Source organism: Vombatus ursinus, unplaced genomic scaffold (genome assembly GCF_900497805.2).
Source record: "Vombatus ursinus unplaced genomic scaffold, bare-nosed wombat genome assembly UNPS02015404.1, whole genome shotgun sequence".
Classification (NCBI taxonomy): domain Eukaryota; kingdom Metazoa; phylum Chordata; class Mammalia; order Diprotodontia; family Vombatidae; genus Vombatus; species Vombatus ursinus.
This window is the reverse complement of record NW_020955182.1, coordinates 2,099,871-2,111,752: the sequence shown is the minus strand read 5'-3', so window position 1 is coordinate 2,111,752 and position 11,882 is coordinate 2,099,871. Positions and strand designations below refer to the sequence as shown.

At 39.0% G+C, this 11,882-nt stretch overlaps 1 protein-coding gene across 4 annotated transcripts in view; it reads right to left on the bottom strand.

Moving 5' to 3' along the window:
- Window positions 1-11,882, bottom strand: part of BBS4 (Bardet-Biedl syndrome 4) — a 79,497-nt gene that overhangs the window by 9,008 nt on the left and 58,607 nt on the right. For all 4 annotated transcript variants that reach the window (XM_027847407.1, XM_027847403.1, XM_027847404.1 and 1 more), the window contains 3 exons: window positions 4,128-4,181; window positions 2,399-2,526; window positions 252-306 (listed from right to left, as the gene is read on the bottom strand). In XM_027847407.1, coding sequence (XP_027703208.1) covers window positions 252-306; window positions 2,399-2,526; window positions 4,128-4,181 — 237 coding nt within the window. The remainder of the gene's footprint in view (window positions 1-251; window positions 307-2,398; window positions 2,527-4,127; window positions 4,182-11,882) is intronic.

Below are 11,882 nucleotides of genomic sequence, written 5' to 3'. Positions count from 1 at the left end.
TTTATCCTCATTGGGCTGTCCCAGGTTGGCTAAGGAATACAATTTGGCCCCAAACAGAACTATTCTCATGCAGATGCCGGAAATTAGGGGCCACACAAAAGAATCCTCCTGAAAGGCTTTTTGATCCTGTTTGATGTGGCCTTTAGTGAAAGGTGTCAAGTGCATATCAAATGGCTTCAAGGAAGTGCCTCTGGACCTAACTACTGGGCCATCTTCAAAATCAGCTCATGACTAAGGAGAGCTGGGATTACCTGTAAATAAAGTAGTCCTAAGGTTGTAAGAAGTTCTGTATTTTCCGGTGAGAACCTGTAACACAGACCAGTGCGACTTGTAATATCAATTCTAATCAATTAGCCCCAAAGCGTTATGATCCATGCCCCCCCCCCCCAACCACAGGTAAACCAACCCCAGGATTCTGTCCTGGGCCCACTTTGCTTTCGCCACTCTAGCTCTGTGATCCTATCTATGCAGGTAATGCCCAGTCATCACCTCCCTCCTGAGCTCCAGGCCCACATCACCTGCTGACCACATCCACCTGACATCTCAAACTCAACAGGTCTTAACAGGCCTCATTCTCTCTCTTTCTTAAACTACTCTCCCCTATTTCTGTCTCCAAGCACCTGGCTCACAACCTTGCTTCAGCCCTCTTCCCTTTGCTTGCTCTCCCCCTCCCCACTCTGTCAGCAGCTGTCCTCTCCATCCTCCCTCTAGGTCTCTTGTGGGCACTCCCATCTCCATCGTCCCGGTGGAGGCTCTCATGGCCTCTTCCTCTCCTTCCCTCCAGTTCCTCCCCTCTCCAATCCACCCTCCACACAGCTGCCAAGGGCAGGCCTCACATGTCACCCCCCGTTGTGCCCCCCTTCTATGGCTCCCACCAATCTTTCTGAACTGATTTCACATGCTTCCCTTTGCACCTCAGCATGTTGGTCCTTGCACGTGACAGTCCACTCCAGGCCGAGGCTTGGTGGTGCTTCCTCCTCAAATGCCTGCACTGCTCTCCCTCCTCACCCCTGCCCTTAAGAACCCCTAATTCCCTGACTGATGCCCCCAGGGGTCAGGGCCCCAAAGGATGTCCTATTTACTTAACTGTGTACTCCTTCTACACACTCAGTAGAACAGAAGCTTTGAGGAAAAGGACTACCTTTTAATCCTCAGTGACTAACACAGATCCAGGAATATAGTAGGCTCTTAATAAATGCTGATGGAATTAAGTTGCTGAATTTCAGTGACTTAACGGGGCTGGTAATAATCCAGAAGGAACTATATTGTTCCGACCTACTTACCCACAAGAACTTCACCAAGATCATAGAAAAAAAACAAGCAAGTTGTTTGGCAAGTTCTTTTGGTGGCCATTCTGGATGTGCTGGGCATCGTTAAACATTATTATGCCTTTCTAATAAAGTGGCTGCCAATGGGCCAGAATTGTAAATAACAAAGTAACAAAACACTGCCTTGGTAAGAATGAATGTGAGCTAAGAGACGAGATAGCATAGGACAGAAAATACAGACCTCAGAATGATTGAGAAAATCACTCCTGCAAAAGGTAATGAAAGAGAAACATAAGAGCAGACATTCTGCCCTCTGATAAAACTCATAAAGCACTGAAATGTATTGGGATGGCAGACCCCTGGAAAAGAAATACCCCAAGAACTGACATGTGCAGAAACCCAGCAGAGGCTAATCCCCCACAAGGAGATCAAACAGCACCGGAGGGAAGCCAGTTTTGCCCACAATCGTCAGATGTCAAGGCTCTGTCATCTACTGGTAACACTTGGGTGTCATGTAAACAGGAGGCTTCTATCCCCACACAGAATTAGACTCTCTGTGGCTGATACAGGGTCCATTCTGTGTTAAGCCTGATGGAAGGGCTATTCCAGCAAGCACTAGACCCCATGTCTAAAGACTGCCAGTCAGGACCTCTGCATTCCCTCCTACGACTCTGGTCATCTAGAAAGGGCCAGTGTTCCCAGCTTTGTGTACGTGCACCTTACATTGACATGCTCATTTCAGACAAGGAAGACTCACACTGGTCCCTCAATCATAGAGATGCTTCACTGGCTGAACCACAAGCATTCCTCAGGCAGAGAAAGGGCTTTGAGCGTAACCCATTTTCTTAAGGAAGTGGTTTATGGATGCTCTTTCCCCATCCCCCCGTTAGACCTGAAAGCCTAAATATCTCCTTTTTTCAATGTAAGCAATAAAGCAGGCTTGAAGAAATTCAGCGGCTTAATGGAACTAGCTATTAAACAATTAATACAGGAACTGTCCCAGTAATCAGGACATCTTAACAACCAAACCAACCTGAGCAACAAACATAAAAGTCACTGTGCTTTCATTCAGATCTGCATCAGTCCAATTGTGTTTCCTTCCACTGGTAGAGAGAAAATGATCTACTTACTCCACTGCCTTCTTATAGATGTCAATGGCCTTCTCCAGCTCCCCCTCCAGCAGATGGATTTTTCCCAACATTATGTAAGTCAGGTCATGTCTGTTGAGCTGCAGAGCACTGTGCAACTGGTCTTTTGCCTATGTCGTAAAAAAAACAACCCAAAACACCAAGTCAGAGCCGCACAAAGAAAAGGCAAATAGACAACTCGGTGCCACTTAGTTGAGGGCTATACTTCTACTATTATTAATAATATTGATGCAATAGTAGCCCGAGTCAGCATTTACCCAGTATCACATCTGGGGAACCACAAGGTACTCCCCTGTATGCCTTTGCTGGCAGTTCAGAGAACGTCCACCTCGTACCGCGTCACCAGCCACCTGGGAGAGGTGCTCTAAGATGCCCAATGTGGCATGAAGGCTGGTCAGTCAAATGCATCATCACCTGAGTCATCACCTGGGTCTGTGTGGTGCTCAAAGGGACTTCCTTAGTCTATGCCCTGCCTTGAGGCACCAGAGTTCAACCTCACTCTCCTTACGCTTGTAACAAATCTGCTTCTCTGGGCGAGGATGTTTCAGAAAGAGGCTGCTCAACTGAACAAGTGCCCCCTGAGATCCAGCATATATCAATTAACATACAAAACATAAGGGAAGTATTGGTGTTAGACCTCCCCATATAAAGCCAAGTTTTGCACGTTTTCCTTGGACTAGCTACACCTTGCTCGATTTGGCTTCCTATTCGAAACTGAGTAATGAAGGTTCTCATGATGACTCTCGGTCCTACCATGATTTCTTCACCAAAAGGATCCAGTGGGAAAGGAATGCGAGTTTACAGTTCTTTCAATACTAGTCCTTTAAAGAGAGAACCGTATTAAACAAGGAGACGACAGAAAGGAATTGTTCATCCCTTGCCATTTTCTAGGAGGATACCCACACTGCCCCAAGTCATCCAAGTTTTCATTATTCATTTTATGTCCTTGTGCTGCTCTACAGAAGGTACTACATGTCCCTCAACCCTCCTTCCAGTGGCTACTTATCACTCTGCACTTTTCATTCCCCTGAGTTGGTCACCCCACTCCTTACATCAGGGCAACTTTGTTCTCTTGGATTGAGTTATCGAGAATGTCTAATAGTTGTTGTTTTAAACTGATTTTTAGTGACTGAATATACATTGAAATACAAATTCTTCTCTTGGAAATTAAATCTGAACACCAAAAAGCCTATACAAGCTCTCAGACATCAGATCTACTTAAAGCTGACAATCAATCTCTACCACATAATGGTTAAATCAAATGATGTCAGAACCCATGGTGAGCAGTGAAATGATTATAGCTCTTGTAGATATTCACTGGAAAGGTCTACTTTCAACATAAGGGTTTTACTAGAATGTTGCAAACCTCACAATTTAAGTAGTAGGGAAGGGAGAGCAGAATGGGGAAAGCCACATTTCAGGTTACTACTGCCTCCCAGGAGCCCCCAAATCTGCCTTTTCTTTTAAAAAATACCTAAAACCACAGGGTAATTACAAAAGCAAAAGGCAGAAATGTGGGAGAAACTTATAAAACTAATATTCACTATGCTATTTCTAAGCAATAAGACCTAAACATTTTAAGTCCTAGGAATTGGATGGCCTATTTCTCCAAGTCACATGAACCAAAACAACAATGCAATAAGACTAAAGCATGGTGAATCATCCTCAGTGAAATCCCCTGCCCGGAGAAAAACCTGTTTGTGCAAATTACCTTGTTGAAATGCTTCAGGTACATGTAGCAAACTCCTAAGTTATGGCAGATCTCCTGTGCATAAGAGAACAACAGCATCAGCTAGAACATCACAGCTGGCAAACAGGCAGAAGAAAACAGTAGCTTGTGCAGAATCTTTGCTCAGTCAAGTCTCAGTCTGAAAACACAAACTGTGGCTGCTTTTCAGTCAAGGATTTTAAACGTGTTCAGTGATATTTAACAGACAGATTAAATGTTGTAAATTGGGGTCCCTGGTGAGAAACAAACAGTACAGATTCTCTAAGTGACAAAAGCAAAGTGAACGGGTGATTTTCTCCCTAAGAAAGCAGAGGCTGAGAGAGCTCCTAGCGAGAACTGAACTAAAAGGTGGCCTTTAAATGAGAACCGGCAGAATCGAAGAAGAGCACGACCCCAATAGGAATCTGAGTAAAACCAGCCCTCTGGCTTGGAGAAGAGGCTGACATCACCGAAGGGAAGAAATACACCTGATCTTCAGCTGTAAAACGTCCTTAACATCATAAATAGCATCTATCTAAAACCTTCAGCCAGCATAGTATGTAATGGGGACAAGCTAGAAGCATTTCCAATAAGATCGGGGGTGCAACAAGGATGTCCATTGTCACCACTGTTATTCAACATCGTACTGGAAACGTTAGCTTTAGCAATAAGAGAAGAAAAAGACATTGAAGGCATTAGAATAGGCAAAGAAGAAACAAAGCTATCACTCTTTGCAGATGACATGATGTTATACTTAGAGAATCCCAGAGAATCAAGTAAAAAACTACTTGAAATAATAAACAACTTTAGCAAAGTTGCAGGCTATAAAATAAACCCACATAAATCATTGGCATTTCTATATATTACCAACAAAGCCCAACAGCAAGAGATAGAAAGAGAAATTCCATTTAAACTTACTGTAGACATTATAAAATATTTAGGAGTCTACTACCCGAAACAAACCCAGGAACTCTATGAACACAATTACAAAACACTTTTCACGCAAATAAAGTCAGATCTAAATAATTGGAAAAACGTCAGTTGCTCATGGGTAGGCCGAGTTAATATAATAAAAATGACAATTCTACCTAAGCTAATTTACTTATTCAGTGCCATACCAATCAAACTACCAAAAAATTATTTTATAGAGTTAGAAAAAATAATAACAAGATTCATTTGGAAGAACAGAATAGGTTCAGAATAGCAAGAGAACTAATGAAAAGAAATGCAGGGGCAGGTGGCCTAGCCATTCCAGATCTTAAATTGTATTATAAAAAAGCAATCATCAAAACTGCTTGGTACTGGCTAAGAAATAGAGTGGTGGATCAGTGGAATAGGTTAAGTATGCAAGACACAGTAGTCAATGACTATAGTAATATATTATTTGATAAACCCAAAGACCCCAGCTTCTGGGATAAGAACCTACTCTTTGAAAAAAACTGCTGGGAAAATTGGGAAAGAGTATGGCAGAAACTAGGCACAGACCAAAATCTTACACCATATACCAAAATAAAGTCAAAATGGGTACATGATTTAGATATAAAGGCTGATACTATAAGCAAACTGGGATAGCAAGGAATAGTTTACCTGTCAGATCTATGGAGAACAGAAGAATTCATGACCAAACAGGAGATACAGAACATTACGAAAAGCAAAATAGATAATTTTGATTACATTAAATTGAAGTTTTTGCACAAACAAAGCCAGTGCAACTAAGATTAGAAGGAAGGTAGAAAAAAGAATTTTTACAACCAGTCTCTCTGATAAGGGCCTCATTTCTAAAATATATAGAGAATTAAGTCAAATTTGTAAGAATACAAGCCATTCCCCAATTGATAAGTGGTCAAAGGATATGAACAGACAGTTCTCAGATGAAGAAATTAAAGCCATCTATAATCATATGAAAAAAATGCTCTATATCACTATTGATTAGAGAAATGCAAATCAAAACAACTCTGAGGTACCACATCACACCTATCAGAATGGCCAACATGACAAAAGAGGAAAATGATAAATGTTGGAGAAGATGTGGTAAAATTAGAACATTAATGCATTGTTTGTGGAGTTGTGAAATGATCCAACCATTTTGGAGAGCAATTTGGAACGATGCCCAAAGGGCTATAAAAATGTGCATACCCTTTGACCCAGCAATAGCACTTCTAGGGCTACATCCCAAAGAGATCACACAAATGGGAAAAGGACCCACATGTACAAAAATATTAATAGCAGCTCTTTTTGTGGTGGGAAAGAATTGGAAATTGAGAGGATGCCCATCGACTGGGGAATGGCTGAGCAAGTTGTGGTATAAGAATGTGATGGAATGCTATTGTGCTATAAGAAATGATGAACAGGCTGACTTTAGAAAAACCTGGAAAAACTTGTGTGGTCTGATGCTGAGTGAAGTGAGCAGAACCAAGAGAACATTGTACACAGTAACAGCCACGTTGTTTGGTGACTAATATTGATAAAGTTAACCCTTCCTGGCAATACAAGGATCTAAGATATCTCCAGAGGCCCTGTGATGGAAAATGCTATCTATACCCAAAGAAAGAACTATGGAAGCCGAATTGTTATCTTTTTTTCTCTTCTGTTGAGTTTTGTTTCTTCTTTCTGATGGGTCCTCCTATTGGTTTTAATTTCTACTTACAACATCACTAATGTGAAAATATGTTTAATATGAATGTAAATGTATAGCCTATATCAGATTGTGTGCCGTCTTGGGGAGGGTGGTGGGGAGGAAGGGGGAGAAAAATTTTAAACTCAAAAGCATATGGAAGTGATTATTGATAAATCAAAATAAATTAATAAAAAATTGTAAAAAAACCAAACAACTTTGAGTGAATAAGTCATTTTGACTATTATAAATACACAAATTAACTACAAAGGACCTATGAAGGAAGACGCTGTCTGCTTCCAGAGAAAGAACTGATAAATAGAAATATGTATAGAATGTCTACACACACACACACACACACACACACACACACACTCACACGTGTAATGGTAGCCATTCCTGGGGGAGGGGAGGAAAAAAGGGGGAAAAAGTTACTTTATTATATATTTAAAAGGAATAGCAAATGGTACATAATAGATTTGCATTTCATGTGCAATCATCTTTTTTTTCTATTCTGTGTTATGGAAATGCTTGCTTTATTTTTTAAGTTCAGAATAAAATAAATGAAATTTTAAAAATAGAGGTATGGGAGTAGGTAATTTATGAGTTTAGCCCTACTCATATGGAACCTGTGAGCCTTTTCCCTTTTGAGAATTGTTATAATCCCACTTCTGACACATCTAATTTGGGGCAGCTAGGTGGCGCAGTGAATAGAGCACTGGCCCTGAAGTCAGGAGGACCTGAGTTCAAATCGGGCCTCAGACCAAACACTTGACACGTACTAGCTGTGCCATCTTGGGCAAGTCACTTAACCCCAACTGCTTGACCAAAAAAAAAAAAAGAAAGAAAAAAGAATTGTTATAGGGCTAAGGTAAGAAGGAATAACTTTTCCATTTCCCGGATATGTCCATTGCCATGTCCAAGAACTTACAAATATATCTAATTCATTTGCTCAGTAGACATAAATTGGATAGGTAGTAGTTTCCCTCTTGGAGCTCATAAAGCCTTCCCTCCCGGCAGTACCTGGTTACTTAGAATTCCTTCTGTCTCCTTGGGCAGCTCTCTCTCACAGCTGTGGGCAGCCTCTAGAACATGGTGTTCCTACTCCCTCTGAAGCTGTCTCCCATAGCCTCACGGTGACTGAAAATGCCCAGTTATTTAGCAATAATAGCTAATACTTGCAGAAAGCACTAAATGGGTACATATTTTATATTTTATATTTATAAAAAATCTTGTGCAAATGGTATTAATGTCTTTTTACAGAAAATGAACATGAAGGTCTGCAAGTAAAGTTACTAACCCAGGGTCACATAGCTAGTAAGTTTCTGATTTAAAATATGAACCCAGGTCTTATAACTCTGGGGCCAACTCTTTCCATTATGCCACTATAGTCCAGTATAAATAATTTAAAATCATGTCGTGTTAGTCTGTGTCAAAGCATACTAAATTTTTCTTCTTTCCTCTTTGGGCTACATATAGTACTTTATTCAGATATAAATGAGAAGCATTATCAGTCTTTCTTTAACTATTAATTCTAAAATAATGTCTTTTATTTTAGGTAACTAAAATCTTTTTACATAGTAATTATCAATGCTCTCTCTAAAACAGTGGTTCTTTACCTTTTTTGTGTCCTAGACCTCTTTGGCAGTAAAACTGTCTATCCTTTCTCAGAATAATGCATTAAAATGCATAAAAGAAAAAATATATATATATATACACACATATATATTATATATATACCTATAGGATTGCAAAGGAAATCAGTTTTATTAAATTCAGTTAACGCCATATTAACAAAACAAGTTCAGGGACCCCTGGTGAAGAACTCCTGCCCTAACAGGAGAAGCTGGACCATCCCAGGAATAGTTACTCCCTGACAGTGGTTAGGGTAATGATCGGATTAAGAGCAGGAACAGCCTTTGATTAGTCTAGTTAATAGAGGTGTCTCTTGAGTTCACCTTTGACCAGATGGAGAGGAGAGTGTCTGGAAGAAATTGTTCAAAAGGAAGGATTGATTTTAGGGAAATGATGCTCCCAGGTGTGCTGGAAGTTGTTACTCTCATTCTGTTTCAGGAATCTAAAGCTGTTACCTAAACTTTGTACTTTTGTTCACTCTTAGTTATGGATAATTTTTCTTTGTTCTTGAACCCTACAAACTGCATGTGTTCAGTTGGCTTGGGCAGAAAGATTTTCAAAAGCCAGATGGATCTCTTTGTCTTTAGAACTTTCTCTAAGCAGAGATGCTTAGAATAATAAATTTGTCTGACAAGTTTGTGTCTAAGACGCCAGAGTCCTGAGTATTCCTTCCAAATGCTGGGTGCAGTTTTAAAGCTGAAAATCAGGTGCATTTCTTTTTTTTTTTGTTACTTTTTTATTAATCTATTTTGATTTATCAATAATCACTTCCATATGCTTTTGAGTTTAAAATTTTTCTCCCCCTTCTTCCCCACCACCCTCTCCAAGATGGCACACAATCTGATATAGGCTATACATTTACATTCATATTAAACATATTTTCACATTAGTGATGTTGTAAGTAGAAATTAAAACCAATAGGAGGACCCATCAGAAAGAAGAAACAAAACTCAACAGAAGAGAAAAAAAGATAACAATTCGGCTTCCATAGTTCTTTCTTTGGGTATAGATAGCATTTTCCATCACAGGGCCTCTGGAGATATCTTAGATCCTTGTATTGCCAGGAAGGGTTAACTTTATCAATATTAGTCACCAAACAACGTGGCTGTTACTGTGTACAATGTTCTCTTGGTTCTGCTCACTTCACTCAGCATCAGACCACACAAGTTTTTCCAGGTTTTTCTAAAGTCAGCCTGTTCATCATTTCTTATAGCACAATAGCATTCCATCACATTCTTATACCACAACTTGCTCAGCCATTCCCCAGTCGATGGGCATCCTCTCAATTTCCAATTCTTTCCCACCACAAAAAGAGCTGCTATTAATATTTTTGTACATGTGGGTCCTTTTCCCATTTGTGTGATCTCTTTGGGATGTAGCCCTAGAAGTGCTATTGCTGGGTCAAAGGGTATGCACATTTTTATAGCCCTTTGGGCATCGTTCCAAATTGCTCTCCAAAATGGTTGGATCATTTCACAACTCCACAAACAATGCATTAATGTTCTAATTTTACCACATCTTCTCCAACATTTATCATTTTCCTCTTTTGTCATGTTGGCCATTCTGATAGGTGTGATGTGGTACCTCAGAGTTGTTTTGATTTGCATTTCTCTAATCAATAGTGATATAGAGCATTTTTTTCATATGATTATAGATGGCTTTAATTTCTTCATCTGAGAACTGTCTGTTCATATCCTTTGACCACTTATCAATTGGGGAATGGCTTGTATTCTTACAAATTTGACTTAATTCTCTATATATTTTAGAAATGAGGCCCTTATCAGAGAGACTGGTTGTAAAAATTCTTTTTTCTACCTTCCTTCTAATCTTAGTTGCACTGGCTTTGTTTGTGCAAAAATGTTTCAATTTAATGTAATCAAAATTATCCATTTTGCTTTTCATAATGTTCTCTATCTCGTTTGGTCATGAATTCTTCTGTTCTCCATAGATCTGACAGGTAAACTATTCCTTGCTATCCCAGTTTGCTTATAGTATCAGCCTTTATATCTAAATCACGAACCCATTTTGACTATGGTTTGAGATTTTAGTTTATGCCTAGTTTCTGTCATACTCTTTTCCAGTTTTCCCAGCAGTTTTTTTTTTTCAAAGAGTGGGTTCTTATCCCAGAAGCTGGGGTCTTTGGGTTTATCAAATAATAGATTACTATAGTCACTGACTACTATGTCTTGCATATTTAACCTATTCCACTGATCCACCACTCTATATCTTAGCCAGTACCAAGCAGTTTTGATGACTGCTGCTCTATAATACAATTTAAGATCTGGAATGGCTAGGCCACCTTCCCCTGCATTTCTTTTCATTAGTTCTCCTGATATTCTGGACCTTTTGTTCTTCCAAATGAATCTTATTATTTTTTCTAACTCTATAAAATAATTTTTTTGGTAGTTCGATTGGCATGGCACTGAATAAGTAAATTAGCTTAGGTAGAATTGTCATTTTTATTATCACAGCTTGGCCTACCCATGAGCAACTGATGTTTTTTCCAATTACTTAGATCTGACTTTATTTGCATGAAAAGTGTTTTGTAATTGTGTTCATAGAGTTCCTGGGTTTGTTTCGGGTAGTAGACTCCTAAATATTTTATAATGTCTACAGTAAGTTTGAATGGAATTTCTCTTTCTATCTCTTGCTGCTGGGCTTTGTTTAATATATAGAAATGCCAATGATTTATGTGGGTTTATTTTATAGCCTGCAACTTTGCTAAAGTTGTTTATTATTTCAAGTAGTTTTTTACTTGATTCTCTGGGATTCTCTAAGTATAACATCATGTCATCTGCAAAGAATGATAACTCTGTTTCTTCTTTGCCTATTCTCATACCTTCAATGTCTTTTTCTTCTCTTATTGCTAAAGCTAACGTTTCCAGTACGATGGTGAATAACAGTGGTGATAATGGACATCCCTGTTTGACCCCCGATCTTATTGGAAATGCTTCTAGCTTGTCCCCATTACATATTATGCTTGCTTGAAGATTTTAGATAGATGTTATTATTTTAAGGAAGACTCCATCCATACCTATGCTCTCTAGTGTTTTTAATAAGAATGGGTGTTGTATTTTGTCAAAAGCTTTTTCTGCATCTATTGAGATGATCATGTGATTGGTATTGATATGATGAATTATGCTGATAGTTTTCCTAATATTGAACCAGCCCTGCATTCCTGGTATAAATCCTACCTGGTCATAGTATATTATTCTTGTGATAAGTTGCTGTAATCTATTTGCTAATATTTTGTTTAAAATTTTTGCATCTATATTCATTAGAGAAATTGTTCTATAATTTTCTTTCTCTGTTTTGACTCTTCCTGGTTTAGGTATCAGCACCACATTTATATCATAAAAAGAATTTGGTAAGACTCATTCTTCACCTATTTTCCCAAATAGTCTACATCATTTTGGAATTAATTGTTCTTTAAATGTTTGATAGAATTCGCATGTAAATCCATCTGGTCCTGGAGATTTTTTCCTAGGGAGTTGATCAATGACTTATTC